This window comes from Lynx rufus, unplaced genomic scaffold, assembly GCF_022079265.1.
Source record: "Lynx rufus isolate CCGP_SWC_20201006 ecotype Redwood Valley unplaced genomic scaffold, mLynRuf1.p SCAF_16, whole genome shotgun sequence".
NCBI lineage: Eukaryota > Metazoa > Chordata > Mammalia > Carnivora > Felidae > Lynx > Lynx rufus.
The window spans coordinates 24,353,479-24,380,150 of NW_025814830.1; the positions used below are offsets into that span (position 1 = coordinate 24,353,479).

A 26,672-nucleotide genomic window follows, 5' to 3' on the forward strand; every position below is an offset into this window, starting at 1 on the left:
CCTCCCCAGTCCCCTGTGGGCTTAGGGCCCTCTCCGGGCACACGGCCAGGGTATTAGGAGCCGCGGAGATTCGTGCTTCTGCTTCAAAGGCCCTGCTGGGTGGGGGGAAGGGTTGGGGGTGAGGTCACAGGGAAGGAGTAAGGTCAGCTACTTGGCGGTTTCGGGAAGGGTGGTCTGGCCAAAGGGTCTGCGAGGATTGGGGTTCAGTATGTGCCTAATAAAGACCAAATAGGAAGCACTTTTATATGGCACTTTGGTGCCGGACAGGAGTCTAAAGTCCGTGTAACCACGGGCCCTGCGTGCCGGGAGTGGGCAGCTGGACCACAGTTCTCACAGATCCCCTTTGCTGTGTGTAGGCAGTAGTCTGGGAGGGGCAGGAAGTGGCCGGGAGCTGGAGAATTGGGGTGCTGGGGTGTGGGGGGGCCTGCCTGTGGCTTGGCCCTGGGCAGACGGTCCTCCAGGACTAAGGTTTTCTCCTCTCCAGGATGGCGGCCCTGGGTGTGTCCTTCGGGCTGGTGGCCTGTGTGCTGGGGCTGGTGCTAGGCCTGTGCTTTGCCCACGAGTTCCTGGTGAGTGGGAAAGCCCGAGCGGGCACCTGGCCGGGCCCTGCCCCACCGGCCCTCCCGCTGCCTCCACCCTTCCCCGGAGCCCTCCGTGCTCAACTTCGCCCCTCCTGCCTGGATGACAGTTTGCTGGGTGCTTCTCCCAGTAATCTGCCCTCCCAGGCTGCTGGTGGCCCCCAAGTGGCTGTGGCCGTCCCCGGCCCGAAGGGTGGGAACGCCCCTTCTGTCTGTGCACCCCGCGAGTGCTGAGCTCTGGGCTGGGCACGGGCACAGCGCACCTGCTGATGGTCACTAGCGGAGCTCTTGGGAGCTTGCGCATCCGCCGGGCCACTGCACTGTGGGCTCCTTGTCCGGGTGCTGGCGCCGGCCATCTGACCCCGTGCCTCCACAGAGGTGCTGCCCCGCCCGAGCGACACTGCAGGCCATCTCCGAGAGGGTGGAGACCCAGCCCCTGCTGCGGCTGTCCCTGGCCATCCTGACCATTGGCAGTCTGCTCAGCATCGCCATCGTCAACCTGGTGGGTTCCGGGGGTGGGGGAGGCGGGCCCTGGCAAGGACCCCTCGAGCCTGCGCACGCTTCCCGGGTGGAGGGGGCCAGTGTTTGACCCTGGGAAGCTTCAGATTCTCGAATCCCATCATCCTGTTGCCTGAGAGCTGCATCTGGTGTAGCCCCTGCAGAGCGCAGCGGGCAGGCTCTGGGAGGTTCCCGAGGCAGGCCCGGTTTGCAGACGAAGACTTGGGGACCCCATAGAGCTTCCGTGGCTAGCCCCACGAGGCCGCGATGTCTTGAATCACCAGCGTTTTGGCATTCTCGCCTTTCTTTGTGGTCCCCTGAGGAGGCCCTGTCTTTCTCTCTCTGAGACTCCACTTCCTCACTAAGGAGTGGTTGCCCGAGCACAGGCCCGAGGGACACTTGAGCCCCTGCTTCTCAGGCCTTGCTCGCGTGCTCTGTGCTGCAGACAGCACCTGTCCCTGCTGGTCCTCCCAGCTCTGACATCTAGAGCTAGGGTGTCTCCGTGTCCTGGAGACTCTGTGACCACTACACTGTGTCACCCGGGGAGCAGGGGACTCATTGTCCATGTTGATCCCAGCTTCTCCCCCCATCCCCCACACCTCCCACCACCAGCCTCTGATGCTCTGGGGACAGTGTGCGTATGGCTTCATTCTACACCCTTCTCTCCCCCAGATCCGTCCCCACTGTGGAGCTGAGGACCGTGCTGGGGAATTGGGGCAGTGACTCTGGCCACACTCAGAGCTGGGCCTGGCAGATGTCGCGGAGGCCTCGGGCCCAGCCCTCCGGCCCCTCCCCACCCCCAGCCCTGCTTGGTCCTGGCAGGTCCTGGAGTCCCAGGTCCCCGGACCACCCCTCATGGTGACCTGTCTCCTCTGTAGCCGCTGATGCCTTTCCCGGCCCTGAGGCAGCCTGCAGGCAACCAGAGCTTGGCGGATGGGGATGTGAGCAGCAGGGAGCTGGCCCCGTGCGAGCTCCTCCCGGTGAGTGCGGCCGGACTTCTGGGCACCCTGTGTCCCCACCTGGACCGCTCCCGCACAGCTCGGGACGTTGAAGGCACTCATCCCGAGTGGTGGTGAATTGGGAGCTGGTCTCTGAAGGGCAAGAAGGTTATGGGACAGGGGGGTGGAGCGGGCCAGTTGGGAGATGGGGCCAGGGGTGGCTTTGATCTAGATCGGGGGGACCATGAGTGTCTCTCTTCTGGGGGCAGTGGGGAGCCACAGCATGATTTTGAGGAGAGGAACGTGGGCAGAGATGCGCTTCGGGAAGGGCAGGTTCCTGGCCGAGCCGGAGGCAGGGAGGCCGCTCGGGTGTGTGCGTACCACCTTGGTCACGTCCACATGCCACCGCCTTCTTTCCTTTAGAGGAGCCCGTTTGCCACAAGTAGAAGCAAACACACCGTGAAGTTTTAGACTCTGTTGTCTGCTTTGTTAAGAAGGGTCGTCAAGGGGCGCCTGGGTGGCGCAGTCGGTTAAGCGTCCGACTTCAGCCAGGTCACGATCTCGCGGTCCGTGAGTTCGAGCCCCGCGTCAGGCTCTGGGCTGATGGCTCACAGCCTGGAGCCTGTTTCCGATTCTGTGTCTCCCTCTCTCTCTGCCCCTCCCCCGTTCATGCTCTGTCTCTCTCTGTCAAAAATAAACATTGAAAAAAAAAATTAAAAAAAAAAAAAAAAAAGAAGGGTCGTCAAGGCAAGAGGGCAGCGCTGCAGACAGGCCGGCTCCTCACGGGTCCCCCCAAGTGGGGCCGGGGCTCCGGGTCAGTGTGCCGCGGCTAGAGGCGGCCCTCTCTGGTGACCCCCGGTCCGGGGGGTGCCTCGCGGTGACCGACGTCCCCCCGCCTCCCCAGTATTACACCTGCAGCTGCATCCTGGCCTTTGTCGCCTGCTCCGTCTTCCTGCGGATGAGCCTGGAGCTGAAGGTGGTGCTGCTGACGGTGGCCCTGGTGGCCTACCTGGTGCTCTTCAACATCTCCCCGTGCTGGCAGTGGGACTGCTGCAGCCACAGCCTGGCCAACCTCACCAAGACCAACGGCACCCTCAGGTGGGGCTCGCGGCGCCCATCCCGACCGTGCTCCACGGCAGCACCTCCCTTTGGTTCCGCCGTCGTTTCGAGCTGCGGGACGGTTGCGTTGGGTCCTGTCTGGACTGGACGCCTGTGGGGTGGACCTGCAGGTGGCATGCTTGCCATGTGACAGGCAAGCGATGGTCTCGGGCCGCTATGCTCAGAGCTGGAGAGGGACTCATTTGCAGGTTCTCTGGGGGACGCCCCTGGTCGCACGGAGGCCTCCTGGGTCATCCGGTCTCTATGCCGCTCGGGGGGTGGGTCGGGAGGAGGCCTCAGCTCTAGTCCAGGCCCCCTCCTTCATCCGTGTCCTGGAGGTCCAGAGAGTTCTGGAAAGCACTGTTGTCTGACACTCGAAGGGCTGGCGTGTGGGTGCTTTTGGGGGCTCTCGGCCCCGGTGGGTTGAGGAGAGGGGCCTGGCTCCCCTTGAACTTAGAAGGCTGGAGTTTCGGGACCCAGAACAAAACCTGCTCCTGTGGGTCTGCGGCACCTGCAAACCCCATCTGCCAACCTGGAAGTCCCTGACTCACTTTGAGGACTCACCTGCCTGCAGTGCTTTTCCTGCAGACTTTGCCGTGGCTATCCTTGGGCATCCGGGTGTGAGCTGTGGTGTCACCGCGGTGAGGCCTCTCCCACCTCCCCGTCAAACCCTCTTCTGTACAAGTTGATGCTGCCTTTAGCGTCTCCGCCATGAGGACATGAGCTCGGATGGCAGAGATCTCTGTCCCGTTCACGCCTTCCCGCAGGCTGGCTCTGGCCCGCCCCCCGCCGCCCCCTGCATCTGAGGACTGGGCAGGAGGCTGGAGATGACTCCTGCTTTTTCCCTTCGTGTCCAGCAGCTCCCCGTTCTGTCTGTGGAAGGACCCGAAGGCAATGATCAATTTCTACCTGGTTTTGTTTTACGTCACCCTCATCATGCTCTCCAGACAGGTACCGCCTGGGGAGCCCCCAGCGTCCCTTGCTCAGCTCGGACAGAGAACTGGGATGGGGCGGGAACTTCCGCAGATTTGGGGCAGACAGCCCTGCAGGGAAGCTCTGGTCCCTCGGGGAGGGGTCCCTGCGTCCTCACCTCCCTGTTACCGCCTCCCATCAGGACACCAGTGACATCTGGTCACGTGGGTCACTTGAGAACTGAGTCACGGCTGACTGGGACTCTAAGGCCACTGGGAGGTGGCTGTTGAGTGGGAGCCATTTGCCGGGGACAGAGGGTGGAAGGGCGGACGGACGGCTCCGCAGCCCCAGGGTGATGGGCGCGCCCTGCTGCTTCTCGGCCTGTGTCGTTCTGCCCCCGCTCACCGCGGCCAGGACACTGATGCTCCCCCATCGTCTGCAGATTGACTACTACTGCCGCTTGGATTGCTTGTGGAAGAAGAAGTTCAAAAAGGAACACGAGGAGTTTGAAACCATGGAGAACGTGAACCGCCTCCTTCTGGAGAACGTCTTGCCAGCCCACGTGGCTGCACACTTCATTGGTGACAAGTTAAATGAGGTGCGGTGCGAGCAGGGCCTGGGTCACTAGGGCAGGGCGTCTGAGGGTCCGGATGCAGCCCCTGGGACCTAACGTCAGCCCCTGGGACCTGTACGAGGGGGCCCACGGGTCGGGGTGGCTGTGAGGACCGGATGTACGTCCAGGCATTTGTCATCTGGACAATCCGTGTGGATGAAAGCGTGCGCTCCGCCAGTTCTGGGTCGCCGTTTCACAGATAAGGAGGCAGGCCCAATGGGTGCGGAAGCCAGGTCTCCTGTGATCTGGGACCTCCTCCCACCCCAGGGGCTCTCAGCCTCAGCCAGGAGACCCAGGGTACCGAAGGGCCAAAGCCAACCAGGGCCTGGCCTGCCCCAAGCAGCGGACTCACGGCCTTATTTCTGTAACAGCCCCCAGATGGGTCTCCGTGGAAGCCGGGCGGAGCGGCACCTGCCTGGCGCCCCCTCCCGAGTTTGGTGGGGCGGCCGAGGAGCCGCGTCCCTGTCTGCTCCCGGTCCCTTCCAGGGCCGGGGGGCCTAAGGTGGCCTGCTTCCTTCCCCGCCCCCACCCAGGACTGGTACCATCAGTCCTACGACTGCGTGTGTGTCATGTTTGCGTCGGTGCCGGACTTCAAAGTCTTCTACACGGAGTGTGACGTCAACAAGGAGGGGCTGGAGTGCCTGCGTCTGCTGAACGAGATCATCTCCGACTTCGACGAGGTAGGGCCTCCGGGCCGAGCCGCGGGGGGGTGGGGGGGTGGGCAGGGCGCGGCGAGCCGCGTGTGGGGAGCGACACGCATGGCCGAAGGTGCACATCTGCCTCTCCTCGCTTCTTCAGTAAGTGTTGTTATCTTCTCTGGGACGGGCAGCCTGCGAAGATTAGATTTAGGTCCTTGAAGAACTCGGCAGTCCCTTATCTGTGGTTTCAGTTCCCCGGGTCAGCCGTGTTCCGGAAGGAGCGGACCCTCCGCCTGACGTGTGGTCAGAAGGTCAGCTGTAGCCTGACGCCAATGTCACAACGGCCAGGCCATTCACCTCGCTTCGTGTCCTCACGAGGAGGAGGATGAATGAATAAAGACTTTCTGAGCGAGACCATTCACGTAGCTTCTATTACAGGACGTTGCTCTGTTCTGTTGTTGACCTTTCCCTGTGCCTGACTTGTACGCTGAACATCGTAGGGACGTACGTGCAGGCGGGAGCACTCACCGTACTGGCTTCGGGAGTCTGAGGTGTTAGGCATCCCCTGGGGGTCCTGGAGTGGGTAAGGGGAGGGGCTCCTGTAGTTTGATTTCCAGCAAGTCTACACTGTTAGCTGGTTCAGAGGAAGTCAGTCGGTTTGGACTTGATTCTCAGCTGCAAGCAGTCGACATTCCTGGGTAGATACTGTTGGGCTTTGCTTTGTGCTTGGTCCTTAAAAAGGAGAGTCCAGGTGCCCCAGGAGGGGCCGAGGAGCAAACGGACGAACCCCAGGAAGCCCGAGTCAGGAGGAGCAGGGCTGACAAGCCAGAGGCCGTGTCCCTGCGTGGACCGGCTGTCTGCCCACATGGGGAGGCCGAGCGTGAGAACTTAGCAGCAGTGGCGAGAGGGACCCCACCCCTTCTCAGACCCTGGGGTGGGCCGGGGCTGCGGCTGGGCCATACGGCTCTGTGTCCCTTCGTCCCGCAGCTGCTCCTAAAGCCCAAGTTCAGCAGTGTGGAGAAGATCAAGACCATTGGCAGCACGTACATGGCAGCCGTGGGGCTCAGCGTCCCCTCAGGGTCTGAGAACCAGGTACCGAGCTGAGCTGGTGGCCGCGGGTCCCAGCCCCACGTTCGGGGGACTCAACAGTTCCCAGACCTATCACCTGACTTCAAGGGGACACCCCTTCCTGCCCTGTCCTATGAGGGAGGGGCAGAGGACCTCACGACTCAGCCCGGGGGAGGCATCTGGTGGGGAGTGCAGGTGGCTAACACCTCGTGGAGGAGGAAAGACGGGGCACGGGATCCCACGGCCCCCGTGCAGCGCCCTGTCCCACAGGACCTGGAGCGGCAGCACGCGCACATCGGCATCATGGTGGAGTTCAGCATCGCCCTGATGAGCAAGCTGGACGGCATCAACCGGCACTCCTTCAACTCCTTCCGCCTGCGAGTCGGTGAGGGCCCAAGGGTAGGGCGGGCCGGGCCACGCCGGGGTGGGAGGCTGCGGTGGGTCCCGAGCCCGGCAAGCCCACGCTCGAGTCTGTCGGTGCACCTGACTGGATGGTAGGAAAGGTCTGAGAAATCCCTCTTGGCCACACAACCCCAGCAACTGGGTAACTACTCTTTCTTTGCATACTGTTAATAAAGTTACCTTTGAAAGTTTACATCAGAACGTATCACTACAGAAAACGGAGAACCAGAAATCGGGCTGGAATCCTTAAAATATACTGAGGACAAAGCAGTTACGAGCCTGACTGCTCCGTGTTAGCTAACGGGGTTGGGGCTCAAAGCCCGTTTATTCTTTGCTGGGAGATGAGCGGATACTGGAAAAGTGATGACCTCAGCCTGACGTCGGGAGTGAGCAGCTGGGAAGAGGGCCGCCCAGGGAGCGCCTCTCCCACGTCCCGAGTGAGAGGTCCTGTCACAGGCTCAGGAAGCCCCCTCCAACCTGCATTTCAGCTGCTGGTCGGTGCTTCCTGGGGCTGCTGCTGGACTCTGTGGCCTCCGGTAGGGGCAGAGCCTGAGGCTTTGCCTCCCCGACCTGCCAACTGCAAATGTCATCTTCAGGCATAAACCACGGGCCTGTGATCGCTGGAGTGATCGGGGCACGAAAGCCTCAGTATGATATCTGGGGAAACACGGTCAACGTCGCCAGCCGAATGGAGAGCACCGGAGAACTTGGCAAGATCCAGGTACACCCCATCTGGGGAAACCCACGACCCGGGGGAGGAACTTCCCGGCGGGGGCGGGGGACCCAGGCATCCGTCAGCTTTGTGATTCCAGCCCGGACATGCTTGAGGGACACCAGACGTGTGTGTTCGGGGCTGGTTCCTGGCCATCCCTCCAACAGCAGGTGTTTCTGCTGCATCCCAAGAGTTTGTTGTCCTTTCCTTTTCAGGTTACTGAGGAGACATGCACCATCCTCCAGGGACTGGGTTATTCTTGCGAGTGCCGGGGACTGATTAACGTCAAAGGCAAAGGCGAGCTGAGGACTTACTTTGTCTGCACAGACACGGCAAAGTTCCAAGGGTTGGGACTGAATTGAGGGCTTCTGGGAGGTGAACATGCTGGAAGCGGATTTTCCGTCCCTGAAGCAAGCCACAGGGAGCACTCGGCCCTACGCCAGTCACAGAGGCATTCCAGGGGTTTGGCCATCACTACCCTGACAAGGTGGCTGTGTGTGGCCTCCTTGGACTTGTGCTAGAGGATTTCTCGGAACGTGCACCAGACTCCAGCCCGAGGCTACCACCGAGCCTCGCCACGCACAGGCAGCTGGGACATGCGGATCCCCTGGGTACTGTGGAGATCTCAGAGGGGGAGCCAGACACACAACTGGCCATGGCCTGCCAGCCGCACGGGTGGGACTGGTCTTTTCTAGGTACAGAACCACGACGAGCTGTCCGGGATGGGTTGGGCACGCCTTTCTCCCAGTGGAGCAGCAACAGGGCTGTACGTTTCTCACACAGGCACCCCGGTAAACAGAGCTGAAAATGCGGTTTTCCATCTATGATTTCACACAGTAGGGAGAGAACAGCACAACAGAGGCTTGTTACTTGTCCTCCCTGGCAGGTGTTTGATTTAAATGGGTATATGACTAGTGGAGTTTTACCCTTTCTAATGACTTCTTAGATGCCAGACAAAAATCTCTTCTCTCCAGTGTGTTGTCTTTTTAACCACGTCCGCTGACGGCTTAGCCCCGCTGGGGCTGAGGAACACGGCTGTCACACAGCAAGAAGGCAAGGAGCGGCACAGCCCGGAAAGAAAGGCACGGCCTCTCAGCCCTTCCCTGACCACCGTGTGTACTTGGAGCGCCCTCCTGCTATCCTCACATCTCAGTTCCTGTCCTGGAAAGGAAGGGGGTCTGTGTAGACAGAAGGCAGACACTGTAGTGCTCCCTTTCTCTTCTTTAGTCCTCACAGCTCACTCGTAGAGCTTCAAGACGAAAAGCATGTCCTCCGCAAGTGTGAAGAGGTTCCCGGATCTGGGAAGCCAGCCTGCTCAGAGCTGCGGAGACAGACTTGTTCCAAACGGGAGGAATCAAATCAAGTGCAAAAAGCCAGGTTTGCGAGAGGTGTCTTATGGTGCTGCAAGTCTAAGAGAATCAAAAGTCAGCCTTCACTGCGTTTCAAGGTTGAGGAGGAGCCAAACTGCTCGTTCCTGTTTCTGAATCAGTTTCACCGCTGCATCCCCAGAGCACACCTGGGGCTCTAACATGGCTGAAGTTCACTACAGAGCAGGGATTCCCAGCTGGAGTCCTCCAGGAACCCCCCCGCAAGTACAGGAAACCTGGCCCATGGGAGACTTCAAAGGCTTCCCCGGGGTTGCAGCCAAGGGCAGGGAGGACTGGACCTGAAGCCACTGTCCGCTGTCTGCCTGGGACGTGTCCACGGGCTTATGAGGCTCAGAAGGGGCTTCTCTGGTTCACAGAGGTGCTGGGGCGCAGTGCAGCTCTGAGGCCCGCATGTAACCAGCATAGAGGCGAAGTATAAGAACTTGCTGGATAAAGGAATTTTGTGGCGAAAATTCTGTTAAGGGGAATAACCTTAAACTGTTTTATGCACCGACTTTCCATATAAAGGGCTGGTTTCAGGGGGCACTACACTGAAATGCATCCACTTAACTCAGCAGTGACCAGGGCTGCTCAACAGGGCTCTCCTGGAGTGTCAGGGAGGTTCTGTCACTGATGCGATATAGACACACACAGCTGTGTTGGGCCTCTCTGAGGTGGACATATTTCTACTCTTGCAATATTTGAATTACTTTTCTCTTCCGGCACCAGAAATCCCAATTAGGAGTTTAAAAAGTAGTTACCATAGATTTTTATTTCCAGTTCAAGCACTGCGCTCAGATAAAAATATTTTGTAAGTTTTTAGTTTTTCATGTGCAGACCCTAGTGCATAACTGACCATAAAAAGCACATAGTTTTGATTTGCCTGTTTTCTGATCCCTGAGCCCTTTCTTCACAGGCGCCATTCTGTCTTAGGACAAGCGTCTTTGCTAACACTGACCTTTTCTAAGGGTCAAGGGCTTGCTTAAAGGTGGCCTCCCTGACTCTAGTGACAATCGCACCTGAAGTTCTCTGGTTTACTCATTAAGAAAATTTCCTAATAGAGAAGAAGATCATTAACCAGCTTCTACACTGTGTATATAACAGGTCAACATACAGAAACAGGTTTTGAGAAGGTGCAAACAACTAGGAATTACTGTGTATCCTGAATATTTATATATCTGTAACATTTGTTTCAAAATGTATTTTCTTTTCATAAAGTACCAGTGTTTCTACTTTGTTTAGCATTTCATTCATTAAATTAGCAATCTGGAAAACGTGAATGTCCTAGTGTTTTGAATTTAATGTTTTCTTGGTTTCTAACTGAAAGGTTAAAATTAAACTCTAAAAACACTTGATAAAATGTGTATTTGAACAATTTTAAAGGTCTTCTAGCATACAGTTTTAAGTAGGCTTTTATTTTTTCAAAGTTTGAGAGAGAGAGAGAGTGCAAGTGGGGGAGGGAGAGTGAGAGGGGTAGAGAGAGAATCCCAAGCAGACTCTGTGCTGCCAGCACAGAGCCCTATGTGGGGCTTTCACCCACAAAGCCGAGATCATGACCTGAGCCGAAACCGAGTCCGACGTTAACTGAGCCGAAACCGAGGTGCCCCTGTAGTAGGTTTTTAAAAGACTGGGTCATCTCTAACTCTCTTGAGAGAATCCCTTCTCTTTCACCCTACTTGTTCTTGCTAAATGTTAGTTTCAAGGTCAGGACAATAAAACTAACACGACTTCCAGCTGGGGGGTTTTACAGAAGGGCTATGTACAGTCCGCGCAGGGTCTTAAATGCGCCTCGTTCACTGAGCAAGGCTGCAGTGTGGCGCCTGTTACAGGAGGGGGCCACACGTCTCACGGTCTCCTGCTCAGCTGCCTGCTTGAGCAGCCGACCTTTGCATTTCAGATAAAATTAGATGACTATTAGGGCAAGGGACACGCTGAGGCACGGGTGACCCGTGAGAAACGGTAAAAGAAAGGTGAACTTGAAGCTCCATGATTCCCTTATTTAGCTTATCCTTTTACAGCAGTTCTAAGTGACTGTCTCAAAAATGGAAAACGGCAAAGCAAACAGGACCGCCAGACAAGTCAGTGCTGTGATTTCTGGGGGAAGGGGAGGGTGGCAAAGGGGAAGCACCTCGTCCTTGCACACACAGTGTCATTCCCAGCAGGTATGCAGGGGACGTACTAGCAGATTCTAAAACTATGTTAAGTGTATTTGTTTCCACAATGTAACAATAGGAAATCTCACTGGATGGGGATTTGAAAGAAATGTCTTTGCTCTGGTCCCATCTGTGCCCCCCAAGGAAGCAGCCTTATCACCATCTGACCCAAACGTGCCCAGGTCCACTCTTCCTTTCTGCTCTGGAGGGCAACAGGTCAGAGTCCATCCTATTCCTTCCTCACAAGGCCATTCTTTGAAGAAACCATCCAGATGAAATGTTTTGTAAGTCAGGAACTAGCTGGTTGTAATTTCTGAGGAGGGTGGCAAACGTGGAAAAATGAGGGACTTCAATTATTTGGGGGACTTGCTGCTTTTAACGAATGGTCCTGAAAAGGCTGTTTTACTTCCTAAGTGTTTCTCTATCACTTTATCCTCAGACCCAGCCCCGGGGAAAGGTCAAGGACAGCTCAGCTGATAACACGCGACACAGCTCGCAGTCCCCGGCTCAGCTTTATTACCTAATAGAAGTCCAATCTCTGGAACATTAATTGTTCCAAAGTTTAATTAAAAACACAATTTACAAATATTTACTATCTTCTGAAAAGGATTTCCAAGTGAAGAATGAAAAACTATGTACATAATATATAATGAAGTACCAGTTAGCTTCAAACCCCATCCAGTCCACACTCGGCAACATCAGTCTTTTTAGGTTCTTCAAAATCTGAAAGAAAAAGTTACGGCTTCATTCAGCACTTTCCCCCTTTTAAGTAAAAAGTAAAGGTGTCATCCAGAATAAGTGCTGACAGCCCTTCTTTACCATGTTCAAGGTTAAAGACTAGATGTGCTACTAGGGCATCACTGTAGCTTTGTCTGCAAATGTGTGAACCCTTTATTTCCTTTATATCTTGTCTAAAGAACAAAAGCAGTTTTTACACTATCAACATGCAGAGACAAAAACCTCTCCAGTGTTATTTGAAAGGAGATGTCCCTTTTGCTCACGACAGCCTTCCATTTTCCCGGAGACACAAGGCACGTACCTTCTGTTAAATCTACGAAGTTGTTTTCCACGATGGGGGAGGGGATGGAAATCCCCATCGCCTTCCGAACCCCATACGTGCTCACAATATCACCTGGAGCGACTTGCTGTGCGAGTTCTTTCAGATTATTGGTCACTTGTTCAGCTGGGAAGGAAGACAAAAAGAAAAAGAAACAGCTCTAGGTATTGAAACGTGGTTCCTTTAGATTAAAAAAAAAAAAAAGTCATAGGAACACCACAAACTTGACCCTGGGACAATGGGGGTTCGCACTGTGCAGATCCACTTACATTGCCTTTTTTTCCGATAACACAGGGCTGTAAATGTATTTTCTCTTCTGATTTTAATACTTTCTTTTCTCTAGCTTTGTTGTATGAATTAGTATAGAACATACGAAATGTCAGCTGTTTACAGGTAAGGCTTCCAGGCAACAAAAGGCTATTACAGTAGTTAAGTTTGGGGGGAGTCAAAAATCACACATGGATTTTCAACTGTGCAGGGTGGGTGGTTGGGGTCAGCATCCCTAACCCCCACGTGTTCAAGGGTCAACTGTGTAAATGCAAAAAATAAATCACCTACAGTTCACTTTAGCACTGCTTCACAGCGGTGTCCCTTCTCAGAAGTTTTTCCCTTTAAATATCCCCCAAGTCTCCTTTTCCCGGAGGTGCGACCTACCGAGATGCATTTCCCTGTAAGAGGGGCCCAAGAGACAGATCATGTTGGGAGGGGGTCTGGTGCTCAGACGCTCGTTCTGGGCTTCCTGGAGCTCTCGGAGCAATCTGGTGGTCTCATCAAGTTTCTTCTGGAACATTTCAGCTTCTGTAAGGTACGAAGAATAACATGCTAAGGAAAACAGGGACTTACTTGGGTTCCACCTTGTGTAGTAAAGGGAGTCCTGTGCTCTGGGGTTTGCTGTTTATTGCCTAGTCTTCTCTCCTCAAAGGAGTGATCCCCTCCAAATGAGATCACCACCACAGACATGCTTTACTACTCACTGAAGCATGGCCAGCCAAGATTTCCTGTGGTGAATGGCTATGTTAACCTGTACTAATGTGACATTAAACCTGGACTGCCTGGGTCATGAAATGACACTCACCTTCAGAGTCAAACACTTCAACAGGAGCACCAAAATTTGTTACTGCTTTCAGCGCTGTGAGCCTGTCCTGATTACTGGAGTCTAAACGCCCCTCTGGCTCTATTTCTGTAATCTGCTTAAAAAAAAAAAAAAAAGAAGGAAAGGAAGAAAGGAATTATTTCAGCTTGTTAAGTCCCGTCAGTGCTGCAATGAAACGTCAGTAAGATGGCTTGTGTGTGCAGGCCAAGCTGTCCCACCTATTTACTTGGCAGTTAGAGTTCTGCTACCTATAAAAAATGTCTCTCCAGAATACGCACACTTCTCTATAGCGAAATGATGTGTCATCACACATCACCTGTTCCATGTGGCAGCCACCTAAAAAGACTACAGGAATGAGGGCCTTGGCGATGTCTGCACCATGAAGAACTTTCGGGGACTGTGACAATGCCTCGCGCTTCCGAGGCTCACAGGCAGTGTCTTGGCCCCCGGTCCATGCACCTGCAAACCCACAGCAGATGTGCATGAGGTACTTCCTGGGTCTCTTCCCTGCCACAGAGCCAGGCTGTCAGTATGGCATGGGAGAAACAAAATCCTAAAAAGGGTGGGGTTTTGGTTTTGGAATTACAAGACTCAGAGTTTCCATAACCTCAACACTGCTTTTTAGGAAGAGATTGCCCCAGATAACAAGTTATCAGAAGTCAAGGGTTCCCTTTAGATTTTGGCACGGCACTCCAGATGTGTATCTGAACCCCCGATTTCTCTAGCTACACGTGGGCAGGTGTGTGGAGGAAAACCATCAGTATATGCTTGCGGCTTGACATCGGGGCTGGGCCCTCACGACCCTATTCCGTAGCTGTTCCCTTTTTACCCAGCTGCCTTTCCCATTCTCAAGATTTCTCGCATTCTTGCCCCCTCACTAAGCACATGACCTTGCCTGCTCCTCATTCCTTGAAAACATGGTTTGGCAGGTACCACATCCGCATCTGTCTTTGATCTCTTCAGGTTTTCTTCCGTGTCAGTTACCGGGCACACATCTGTCCGCTCTTGTGTCCCAGCCTCCCTCCGCTCCTTTAGCCCTCTGACGTCTACCTCCAACCCCACCATTTTACCAGCACTGCTCTGCCGGTTACAAATGCCACACCTGCCACTCTTACTGGGCTCATTGGCAGCGGCTGACACTGCTGGACTCCTTCCTGTATGTCCCTCTTCCGTGATTTTTCTACCTCAACTACGGGTCTTCTCCAAAGTTCTGTCCTTCAACCTTTTTTTGTTCCCTTTGTTTTGAAAAGAATAGTGTCTTTAATAAATGTATAGGAACAATTTCTTGACTTTGGTCTGAGTGATGATTTCTTGGATATGAACACTAAAGCACAGCAACAGAGGCAAAAATAAAGTGGGATTCCATGAAACTAAAAATCTTCTGCACACCAAAGGAAACAATCAACAGAATGAAGACACAACCTATGGAATAAAAGGAAATATTTACAAACCATGTATCTGATAATCAGTTAATGTACAAAATATATAAGGAACTCAAACAACACAATAGTATAAACACAGACAAATAAAAACAATTTTTAAACGGGGAAAGGACTGATATAGACATTTCTGAAAAGAAGATATACAAATGGTCAACATGTACATGAAATGGTGCCCAACACCACAAATCATCAGGGAAACAGATGAAAATGGCAATGAGGTATCACCTCGCATCAGCCAGGATGGCCATCAACAATGATGACAAAACAAGAGATGGCAAGTGCTGGTGAGAACGTGGAGAAAAGAGCGCCCTCACACACTACTGGTGGAATACGAACTGGTACAGTACGGAGGTTTTTCAAACCACCAAAAAAAGAACTACTACACGATCCAGCAATCATCCCATGTCTAGGTATACGGATGAAATCAACACACGTACACACGCACAGTGGAATGTCGCTCAGTCTTTAACAAGTAGGAAATGCTATCACTGTAACATGGATGCACCCGGATCTGTCCTTCAAACTTTAGCCAGGGCACGTGTTCTCTCGGGACAATCGCATTCACTTGAATGACTACAGTAACACTCTCCCTTTATGCCAACAACTTCCAGATCCACACGCCTGCCGCCAGATCCGGGAGTCCTAGGCCTCCCCTGCAGCCACGTCTCGAATCACTGCCGCGTGGGGAACTGAAGGCAGTTGCTCTCCCACTGAGGGGAGCTCCTGTTCCCACCCTGGATGGGCGCTCACGATGCTATGATGTACCTCATGCACCAGGTCCTGTCGACTTTAGTTCTACTGTGTTTCTCTTTACTGTAGATCTTTATTCTCTTCCATGTTGCCACACTCATCAGCATATGGCTGTCAAGCCCCACAGCTTCTCACTGGTCCTCTCCTCCAGCCTCTCTCCCCTCCCCATGTTCTTAGAGCTTCCTGTCTTCAAGGGTGGACTCTCAGCTTCTCGGACTGCACGTATGGCCCTCTGTCACTAGACCCTCATTCATGCAGCCTCCCCACCTTTCCTCCTCTGCCCGGCACCCCAGGGTCACACACTTTCCACGCTTTCTGCACACGTGCCCTGTCCTCTCAGATCCGTTTGTCCCACTTCAGCATCTCTGCCCACTTCAGATGCCAGGCGCTGCTTGCTGGGAGACTGCCTGGCCATCCTTCTAGACCCCGTCCACCTGGCATCCCCTCTGTGAGGATCTCCCTGGCCATCCAGAGCAGCTGGTTTCTGATCTGTGTTCCTACAACGTGTACATTTCCACGGTGCGGTAACTAGTTTGGGCTCCCTTGTGTACATGCTTGTGCACCGCACTGGCTACTACTAAGCTCCCCACAGGCAAAAAGAGTTCTTTTATCTAAGGAGATAATAAATAATTTTCTTTTAAAATAAAGCATTATCATTTAGGCCTTTGAGTTTGTCCTCCATTTAAATATTTTTAATGACGAATATAATCACCTCCATTTCTTTTGCTGTGTCAAGGGTCCTGGTCTGGCCTTCATCTTCAGGTGATGGCTGTAAGGACAAAGAAAAACAATTTTCATTAAAAGATACATTAAAAAGGTAAATATCAAGGAAAATAAAAAAATATTAAGAGTTTCGAGGCAAGAAATAAGAATATGGATTACTGGAAATTATTCATTGAAAAAAAATTTTTTTTAATGTTTATTTTTGAGAGAGAGATGGAGTGTGAGTGGGGAAGGGCAGAGTCTGAAGCAGCTCCAGGTTCTGAGCTGTCAGCACAGAGCCCGACCTGGCGCTCAAACTCATGAAACATGAGATCGTGACCTGAGATGAAGTCGGACGCTTAACAGACTGAGCTACCCAGGTGCCCCTGGATTACTGGAATTTAATTTTTTATTTATTTTGAGAGTGAGAGAAAGAGCGCGCATGAGAGGGAGCTGGGGAGGGACAGAGAGATAGAATCCCAAGCAGGCTCCATATTCAGTGAGGAGCCTGATGCAGGGCTCGATCTCTTGACTGTGAGATCATGGCCTGAGACGTTATCACGAGTCACATACTTAACTGACTGAGCCACACGGGCGCCCCTGGAATTTATTTTAAACCAAAAATGAAATAGATACAATAAGTAGCATTTTGAGAGTATTTGTGAGTCAAGAGTACCTATTACTGGTAACTTCAAGACTAATCTTTCTGTGCCTGAGCAAGAAGGTATGAAAGTATTTGGTAAATAGCACAAAAGTACCTAGTAAATGGAGTCGGTTTTCAACAACCGGTAAGTCTATGACAAGGAGAAAACAGGAGGCACTCTAGGGACTATTTTGCATTAACAGAGCAATAGTCTCGGGTAGCAGAAGATTACTGTAAAATATTCAAATGCTATGGAGAATGTGAAAGCTTCCCATAATACCAGCCTTCAGAGATCACGCACATATTAACAACAGACAAAGGTATCATGCACAAACATTAGGAATGATGTTATCTTTTAAAAAGTTTTAAAAGTTTAAAAAGTTTTAAAAAGTTAAAAATAATGATGTTATTTTTTAAAAAGTTGTCTGGGTGACTCAGTTGAGTGTCCAACTTCGGCTCAGGTCATATCTCACTATTCGTGGGTTCGAGCCGTGTGTCTGGCTCTGTGCTGACAGCTCAGAGCCTGGAGCCTGCTTCAGATTCTGTGTCTCCCTCTCGCTCTCTGCCCCTCCCCTGCTCATTCTCTCTCTCAAAAATAAACAAACATTAAAAAAAATTAAAAAGGAAAAAGGTTTATTATGATTTTTTAAAACCAATTCCCAATTTTTAAAAATTATAAACAACACATCCTTATATATAACTTTTTAAATTTTTCTAAGATCTATTCTGAGAAGATCTGCTGGATCAGTGGACAGAGAAATTTCACATTTGAAATCTTTTGCCCTATCAACCAAATGAAAGATACTCAATTGTAGTTGAATACTACTAATTAATTCAGGTTAACTGATGGGAGGCTAGAGGAAAAATATTTTTGAGTTGATGCGAAGGTGCGTGGTTTTAGGTCATGCGAAGAAAGCAGATCGAGCACTAAGACTGTACAGCTGTTCTCAGTGAGCCAGAGGTGCCGACTCAGCGCTGCTGACCGTCACCCAGGGACCAGCGGCCACATGTGCAGTGAGGGCAGAGGACAAGGCGACAGTAGCCACAGCCACTGGAAATAGCTAGGACCCTGAGAGACGTAAGGTTCTTCTAAGTATGGTGACAAGGACGGTGTGGAGCTTGACTCTCCTCTGCACCAGGAGGAACACTGTCTGGTTCTAGTCTCTGAGCTGTGGGTCTGCCAGATTATCAACTACGTCCAAGTGAACTAGAGACAGTCTACAAATGTTAGTGACAGCAAAGAGGAAGTTTCTTATTTTGTTCCTTGGGGCCCCACCACTGTGTTCTTACCACATAAGAAAGAAAAGGACATTCGCTAGCATTGTAAGTCAACTCGGTTTCAATCCAGTGAGCGAAACCGCCTGTTCTGTTAGGGTACATGGCACCAGCTGACTTGTGAGCAGTCAGCCCCATCCTGATTCTTATGTTCCCAAGATCGGGAGATAACGACAGTCTTCTGGCCCTCACAGACCCTGGTAGCTGGCTTACTCGTTTCCGTTCATTGTCCTCCACCCGCGGTCCACACCCAGGCCGGGCTGTCTTTCAGGGGAAGGCAGCCCAGCTGTCACCCTGGTGACTCCCATGGTTTCATAACACTCAGTGACTAATGCTGAGAGCCAATAATAAATTACCCGGTTCTTTAGCAGCCTTCTTACCGTCTCCAACTCTTGAAGGGTTCTAGAATGGCCTCCTTTTGTTAAAACATCCAGTAAACTATCTGCCATCACGTATGGATAATCCTGGCATGTGGCCAAAAACTCATGGATGCTGAAAGAGAGAATGTTGGGAAAGTCACTTCCATATGAATCACCTGTCGGCTTCATCTTCCCATACCAGCCAACGGTTTCCACCAGACACGACTTAAATTTATACGCCACCATGTAAAAATTTCTGTCTAGGTACAATAGCATACTTACAGCCTTACCAGTGCTAACTTTACCGTCATGAGAGAAGCAAACAAGATCAAGAACACAGTGAAATGAAATGCTCCTGGGGAAACCGTCAAAGAAAAAGAAGACTTTCTCAATGACAGAGGCGTCAGCGTTCAGTCCTGGACTTGTTCCTGCCCTTCACTTCCTCCCTAAGGTGACCTTACTCACCTCAGGACTAACACATACACGGGGTCTCAAAAATTATACCTCCAGTTTGGACCACACCCCTTGTATATACACACGTTTATTAGGATTTTAGAACAACATGGCACTCAGCAGACTGATGAACTGGTGACTCACCTGAAATCACTTGGAAGATCAGGCTCTTCCCCATAGGCTGAATAGATTAGATCAGAGTCGTCCTTGCTGATATTTGCAAACGTGGAGTCGTAATGTGGAGCATAAGAACTGTAGGGTCCGTAATTCAAGTATAACACTGTTGACAGAAATTAAGTACTGCAATACTGTTCTTTAACTTCTGTGTCAAACTGATTTTTATTTTATTAAAGATTATTCCCTTCTAATTTTACTACTTCAATGACTGGTATAACAAATAGAAGGTAGGTATTTCCCCCTCCTGGATCCTCATGAAGTCACAACTCAAGTGACTCCTCCCCCGAGGAAAGAAAGAACAAAAGCCATTTTGAATACTAGTAACTGATTTTTCAGTTTCTTCCGAATAAAAGAGTTGATTCATACTGCAAAAATGCCACTAAAAGAGTTAGTAATAAAGCAGTAAGTGGTAATTACACTTTCCCCCCGCTAACTGCTTGAGGAAAAAACCTTACCCGGAGTGACTTTGTTCCTTTTGTCCTCCTTGAACCCCTGCAAAGTATTCACTCCAGACTGAAGCCTTCCGGTTGTCATTCCCAGTCTCACAGGGCAGTAGCCTGGTTCTGAAACAGAAGACCGGGCTCGGTGTGGGAGGTGCACGTGGTAAGGAGCCGATGGGTGACCTGCAGGGTGTCTGCACGCACGCTGCTTCGTGCCATCCATGGGACTCTGTCCAGGAGGCTTTATTCACGTAAGAAAATCGCAGCTTAGCAAGGTAGGAATGTGGCCAGGCCCCAGACCTGGTCCTTTTCATTACCCTCTCCTGCTTCCTGGAATACTTTATAATCATGTTGCAGTTCACTTAAAAACAAAAATTAAGGATTTAAAAGTTGAAACCTGTGATGAAAGTAAACGAGTAGAAAAGCTTAGTAAAAGACTAGGGGACAACACCCAACTAAAGACAAGAACTCATGGTACATTCAGGAGAAGAATTAGGATCTCTGAGGCATACTTTCAATGCAGTGAGGAACGGTCCTTAAAGATGTGCTCTGTAAACCAGGAGCAGACCCCTGTAACTGGATGGACTCTGATATAAGCAGAACTGGGAAGGACGGTTGGTATGAGGAGAAAACACGATCTCTAGTGAAGAGTTCTGGTTTTTGCACCACGACCACCCTTGAACAGAGGCTATGCCACAGGTGATCAGCGTGAGGGAATGAAAGCACTTGCGAGAAACTCTGAACACCTAAATTGGATCTTCTCTCCCTCTTGGCAGAGCAGTCTGGAATTTGGGAGAAGAACTTGGAAGTGAGCAGGGGCAGAGCTTCCACCTTAGACCAATGCTCAGGCCTCTCAGGGAGCTGCTGAAACGTGAGGAGCCAGGGCAGCCTGGGCCACACCGACTCCAGGAGCTGCAAATGCAAGGAAGCAGAGCAAGGGCAGAGACAGACCCTGGACATGAAGAAAGGGGCAGATCTTAAGGTGTCGCCTAATCATTAATTGCATCCTTATCCTCTTAATTACCAAATTTTCACCACAGCTACACTAGAAAGAACAACATTCCCGATCTCGTGGCACTTTGACTCAATACCATATAAATTTCACATAAAATGAAAGTTCACATAAAAGCAAAGTGAGTTTTGCTTTGCAGACAGCACTTTTCTTCTACGTGAAGGGATTCCGTCAGCACCTCAAGAGTGGAGGGAAACGCTGAAAGACACGAATAGGCTCCCCTCTTTAGTCCTCAAATGCATCCAGCTCTTCCCACTGCTTCAAAGTCTCTTACCTCCTATCCCCGCACTCCTTACTCACTTTTTGGGACCAACCTAAACGTCACCTTGCTAAGGAATAAGGAAGCCTTCTCTGACCCCCACCTGTGTCCCGTCACAGCTGCTCTTCTTCACGCGATTATTCTCATTGGCTCCTCCATTCCACACCCCACAGACAAAAGGGGAGGGACTCATCTCTGTTCTGTTCCCTGCTGTACACCCAGCTCCACCTCTGGCACCCAAGACAGGCCTTGCCTGCAGCAGGAGGCAAATACTGGAGACTGTTAACTGAAGCGTCATTCATTTTTGTATCCCCAGTGATCTCTCTCATAATGGCGGTGGGGAACATGGGTATTTATAAAATAGCATGCTCACATTTGCGTATCACAATATATGATTTTTCCTCTCAGGTGAATGACAAAAAATTCTTATATCAAATTTTAAAATTATTCCCTATACTACTACCATTAAAATACCTGAGGGAAATAAAAAACATGACAGAGGTTCTAAAGCAATGCTTCCCAACCTTTACAAACTTTCTACCAACTACAGTGAAAGCCATCACGTCAGCAGGTTTTTATTATTCCTATATGGTACTGTATGGCATACATATTCGTTCTAGTCACTGAAATTTAAGAAGTCAGTCAGATGTTTTATAAGAAGGTTTTGAGATACCTCCAGAAATAACTGAGCATACATACCATAATCTCTTTGAGCCAGAGTTAGAAACTGTAAAATTTTGGCTTTAATTGTGGGTCTGATATTCTGTATTAAATACATTTAAATTCCAGACTTTTTTTTTCCCCCTGAGACAGAGTACGAGCTGGGGGAAGGGCAGAGAGAGGGGGAGTCACAGAACCTGAAGCAGGCTCCAGGCTCTGAGCTGTCAGCACAGAGCCCGATATGGGGCTCGAACTCCTGAACTGTGAGATCATGACCTGAGCCGAAGTTGGATTCTTTTTTTTTTAAATTTTTTTTTTTCAACGTTTATTTATTTTTGGGACAGAGAGAGACAGAGCATGAACGGGGGAGGGGCAGAGACAGAGGGAGACACAGAATCGGAAACAGGCTCCAGGCTCTGAGCCATCAGCCCAGAGCCTGACGCGGGGCTCGAACTGGCGGACCGCGAGATCGTGACCTGGCTGAAGTCGGACGCTTAACCGACTGCGCCACCCAGGCGCCCCCCGAAGTTGGATTCTTAACCAACTGAGCCACCCAGGTGCCCTGGGACTTTGTAGTTTATTTTTGAACATATTTTTTAAAAATTTTTTTTAGCGTTTTATTTATTTTTGAGACAGGGAGACAGAGCATGAACAGGGGAGGGTCAGAGAGAGTGAGACACAGAATCCAAAACAAGCTCCAGGCTCTGAGCTGTGAGCACAGAGCCCGACGCGGGGCTCGAACTCACGGACCGCGAGATCATGACCTGAGCCGAAGTCAGCCGCCTAACCGACTAAGCCACCCAGGCGCCCCTGGACTTTGTAGTTTAAAGAAAACTTGATCTATATAGAATCTACTTAAAGACGAAGTAAAGCTATTCATGCTATTAGCATGAAATACATGATGCCTAGCCAAGTTCTTTGTGGCTGACAATATGGTTGGATTTCACAGCACTAGGCCTGCTGGTTTAAAACGTCACCCAGGTTACTGCCTGCGAAACAGCAAGTTCATGCACAGTGTGACCTGTGAACTCACCTCCTACAATGGGATCCACGGGATGCAGAAGCCCCAATGTTGTTGTTCCATCTGGTTTTCTCCTTTCAAATTCACACTGCAATGACCCAAAGTATCCAAATGTCCTCAACAGTTTTATATGTACCACATTCATATGCATGTACACATACATATATATGTATATATATCACACTACAATGCCCTAAACTTAATCAAACCAATATAGTAAGTTGCTACCATTACACTTAGATATTAACTTTCCCACCTGGCTCCATATACATAGGTGCTAATGGGCTGCAGAAATGAAGGTTAAGGTAACATGAGAATTTTAAAGAGCTATGTGGGGCCTTCAGGCCACCCTGTTTTGTCCCCTCTGTTAAAAAAAGGAGGATACTGGAGACCAGGGAAGGGAAGTGACCTGCTGGAAGTTATGTATTAATCTATTCGGTTTTAAGAGCAATGTGCTAAACAATGAATTCAAGAGACCAGAGTATAAATGCTCATTTGCCAAGTTTAGAACACATTAACTTCACTAAAAGCCAATAATAGAGAAAAAGGTTAATCATGTCCTTTATAAATACGTTATTAAATCTGCCTCCTCGGAGTGTTGTACTGAACAACTCTATGGCAGACACGGGCTACAAGTGCACAAGCAATGTGAAAACTGCATGTCTCAGACGACCAGTCAGAAGGTAGTGAAAAGAAAGGAAAAGTCCAATCACCTGACTGTTAACAAGCCGCCTGGTTAGCTTTCCTCCAGATTCCTTAACAATGCGGTCAATCTGCTCCTGCTCTCTTTCTAAGTTACTGCTCTTAGATTTATCTTCAAGCATATCTTTGTCTTTCCTGAAAACACACATTAATACTAAGTAAAAAAAAATAATAAGGTGAAAACATTGAAATGAGTTCCAAATAGGGGTACAACTCAAAGGGTGACAATGGCACTACAATCACCAACTATGGCTTTGTTCCTTAGGGGCCTGCCGAGGGCCTGTGCCACACTCGAAGTAAAGCAAACCCGACACCCTGGTTACTTCCCTCCTTTCGGTATCTGGTGCTATTTGTCTTAAACATTTTTCTCAATACAGTCATGACACAAATGGATTCTACCTCAAACGTATTTTGAAAGCGGAGAGACATGGAATTTTCTTTTCAAAGCCTGATTTTTAAAACTTAAAATGAAATACATTTAAATTGTACAAATCTTAAAAACAGAACAAAAATATGTCACAAGTTTACTTTCTCTGCACTGCAACCGCAGAAATCCCAAGCCGCTCCCTAGAACCCTCTTCCAGAGAGGATGGTGAGGTGCGAGGCATGAGGGCCGCTGGCGAGAGGTGAGAGCGGGTGCACGCACGTGCGTCCGGCCACGCCGGCTACTGCTGGGAGGTACTGGTCCCACCAGGTGATGTCTGGTGGACAGCACGCACCTCAGCAACAGCCCATCTGCTTAGGAATGGCTTTAACTACAGGTAAGCTGAATCACTGTCTATGGAATGAGGTAACGAATACAAATTTTTTCTTAGAGTTCTATTTAAATAAGTTCACTGACAATGAGTCCCTAAAGATAATTTCTTGATTTTAAAACTACTTTCATAAGAATATACATTCAGAACCATTGTTCTGAACTGTGTTTAAACGATTCCATATAGTGCCTTTATGTGAAGAGGAGGGTATCACATCACCAAAATGGACTTTCATGCCACAACCAACCAACCACGGGCGGACCAGGACTTGGATTTCCCAAGGCAGGCACCGAATTAGTATTCTTCCCCCTTCCTAGGCTGAAAAAGACAGCTTAGCTTCAATATCCCGAAGATTCTTTACTTTTTGTTTTCCTTGCTGGGACCCTTGAAGGCTCGGGTTTCAGGGTCTCCGGAGTCTTCCCTTTCTCTCGGCCAGGAGCCGCTGTCCTCCCCACTCTGAGACTGGTCGGTTCTATCCTTCTGCTTTCGACTTTTTTGCAAGTCTGCCATGAATTCTATGCTTTGCTTCAGGCTCTGAATTCTCTCCTAAAAATATTCAAGAACATTCTCATTGTATGTTTGCCATTGATTTTTAAAGTAATGCATTTCTTTCTCACAATGTGAGTTCGCACTTAAAAGGGAAGAAAAGCAATTAAATATAATTATAACAAGAGAAATGTTTGGTGACCAGAATACAGTCTATTCCTTCAATTCAGATCATTTAATTTCCAACATAAGAGAGTGCTTTGCAACCTGACTACATCATCAAAACATTCAGAGAAAGTATGAATAAATACTAGTAAGTATTCTTTGCAGTACTAAATTTAAAAAGCAGAATTTAATTTAATGGCACGTTAAAATTTTAGATTTCACAGAATGGCTTATCTTGTGAAACTTAAGAATTATCAGGTATTTCAAAAGCTAGATGATGTGAACATGTTAAGAACCCTTATACTCTGGTATCCTAGGATAATCACTGATGACTCTGGCATTTTACTCCGTGTGAAAACAACACGCTTCAAGGAGAATGAAAGGTTGCTAGTGTAGTTTCTTTCCCAGAAAGCATAATGTTCTTCTAACCAAAGAAGCCTTGTTTATATTTTGTGAAACATGTACTTAATTTTCCACTGCATTGATATGCTGTGAAATTTTCTTTGTGGTTAAGGGCTTGAGGTTTCTGGAGGCACGTTTGTTTCTAGCGACTACTCTTGCCTTCCAACTGAGCACTGTCCCTGGATAAAATATGGAGTGCAGTCTCCTTAGGGCTGCATGGCAACGGCAGGGAAGATTTTTGCAGAATAATAGAAACTAAGAACTGGAGAAGACCAGAGGTCATTTGAATAAGAACAATGTAGCCCAGAAATGCTACATGACTCACCTAAGGTCAAGAACCAGTGATGAAGTCCAGGCCTCTAGTGTCTCCTAAGGGGCTTTGGCTCATCACACTCTGCTATATTAGTAGTGCAGAATATGAGTGCCTCAAGAACATGGACTATTTAAAATTTTTTTTAAATGTTTGTTTATTTTTGAGAGAGAGAAAGACACAGAGTGTGAGCGGGGGAGGGACAGAGAGAGAGGGAGACACAGAATCTGAAGCAGGGTCTAGGCTCTGAGCCATCAGCACAGAGTCCGACGCGGGGCTTGAACTCACGAACCGTGAGATTGTGACCTAAGCTGAAGTCGGACGCTTAACCAACTGAGCCACCCAGGTGTCCCTGGACTAGCTATCTTTACTGAACTTTTATCTTAAAGTAACCTTAAAACTATTAAAGTAATATATTTCATTGTAGACAAAGATTTAGGTAGAGGAGAAAAAAAAAAAAACCTTGTTAATTTATCATTATTCCAGTATTTCTCTAAGCATTACACATATCAGCAGATTGGCATTACACTGAATATTTGGTAACATGCATTTTCTTCATTAAGAAATTACAAGCATGTGACCTCCATATCATTAAGTATTCTTTAAAGTGTTTTCAGTAACTATATATATATATATATATATATATATATATATATATATATTACTTTATCTTAGGTACCATGGTCTTACTAATATCCCGCTATCAGATATTTAGATTATCTCCAAGTTTCCACTATTACAAATAGAAGTCTCATGAACATCACTGTAAATAAATCTCTCCAAGAAGATCTCTTTAGGATAAATGCCTAGATGTGATACTGTATGTAACTATACTTAAAAAAAAAAATTCCTAGAAGTGAAAACACTAGGTCAACAAGAATGAGTATTTTTAAGGCTTTTGATATTTACTGCCAAACTGCTTTCCAGAATAGTTTTATTAATATACATTATATTACATATTAGTGTATACATTATATATACACGTCAGTGATTGACAATTTCTCTGAATCCTTACCAAATTTAACAGTATTTAAAGTAATTTGCCAGTCTGAGTTTTAAAAATATGTCTATTTTAATACATACTTAAAAAAATATTAGTATGATTGTCTCTGTAACTTTTTATTGGCCGTTTGTGTTTTCCCTTGTGTATATCATTTAGGTAATTTCTCACCCATCTCTCTCTAGTATCTAAATCAGAGTCTGGCGCACTGTTAAGTGTTCAGATCATGAAGCTCTCACTTATCTTTTTATTTCCATTCTTGGATTTTATAAAGAGGAGAACCTACCTCAAAAACATTTTGGAATTCTAAAAAACATAACATGCACAGGGGCACCTGGGTGGCTCAGTCAGTTGAGAATCTGACTTCGGCTCAGGTCATGATCTCGCGGTCTGTGAGTTCGAGCCCTGCATCGGGCTCTGTGCTGACAGCTCAGAGCCTGGAGCCTGCTTCGGATTCTGTGTCTCCCTTTCCCTCTGCCCCTCCCCCGCTCATGCTCTGTCTCTCACTCTCTGTCAAAAATAAATAAACATT

The 26,672-nt window shown here is 49.3% G+C and overlaps 2 protein-coding genes across 8 annotated transcripts in view; one reads left to right on the forward strand and one right to left on the reverse strand.

Moving 5' to 3' along the window:
- ADCY7 (adenylate cyclase 7) overlaps window positions 1-10,098 on the forward strand; it is a 44,829-nt gene extending 34,731 nt beyond the window's left edge. For 3 of the 5 annotated variants that reach the window (XM_047078377.1, XM_047078376.1, XM_047078378.1), the window contains 11 exons: window positions 485-569; window positions 955-1,080; window positions 1,955-2,056; window positions 2,919-3,112; window positions 3,970-4,063; window positions 4,467-4,622; window positions 5,171-5,317; window positions 6,263-6,367; window positions 6,614-6,728; window positions 7,342-7,466; window positions 7,673-10,098. In XM_047078377.1, the coding sequence (XP_046934333.1) occupies window positions 485-569; window positions 955-1,080; window positions 1,955-2,056; window positions 2,919-3,112; window positions 3,970-4,063; window positions 4,467-4,622; window positions 5,171-5,317; window positions 6,263-6,367; window positions 6,614-6,728; window positions 7,342-7,466; window positions 7,673-7,819 (1,396 nt within the window). In that variant the 3' untranslated portion in view covers window positions 7,820-10,098. The other 2 variants (XM_047078379.1, XM_047078380.1) reach the window with 2 other exon arrangements.
- Window positions 10,099-11,470: 1,372 nt separating this feature from the next.
- BRD7 (bromodomain containing 7) overlaps window positions 11,471-26,672 on the reverse strand; it is a 38,963-nt gene continuing 23,761 nt past the window's right edge. Inside the window, exons 7-17 of one of the 3 annotated variants that reach the window (XM_047078381.1) lie at window positions 24,139-24,323; window positions 23,034-23,157; window positions 22,333-22,408; window positions 19,384-19,491; window positions 18,896-19,031; window positions 18,296-18,431; window positions 16,032-16,088; window positions 13,110-13,221; window positions 12,689-12,832; window positions 12,017-12,160; window positions 11,471-11,700 (exon numbers count right to left, since the gene is read on the reverse strand). In XM_047078381.1, the coding sequence (XP_046934337.1) occupies window positions 11,645-11,700; window positions 12,017-12,160; window positions 12,689-12,832; window positions 13,110-13,221; window positions 16,032-16,088; window positions 18,296-18,431; window positions 18,896-19,031; window positions 19,384-19,491; window positions 22,333-22,408; window positions 23,034-23,157; window positions 24,139-24,323 (1,278 nt within the window). In that variant the 3' untranslated portion in view covers window positions 11,471-11,644. The remainder of the gene's footprint in view (window positions 11,701-12,016; window positions 12,161-12,688; window positions 12,833-13,109; window positions 13,222-16,031; window positions 16,089-18,295; window positions 18,432-18,895; window positions 19,032-19,383; window positions 19,492-22,332; window positions 22,409-23,033; window positions 23,158-24,138; window positions 24,324-26,672) is intronic. The other 2 variants (XM_047078382.1, XM_047078383.1) reach the window with 2 other exon arrangements.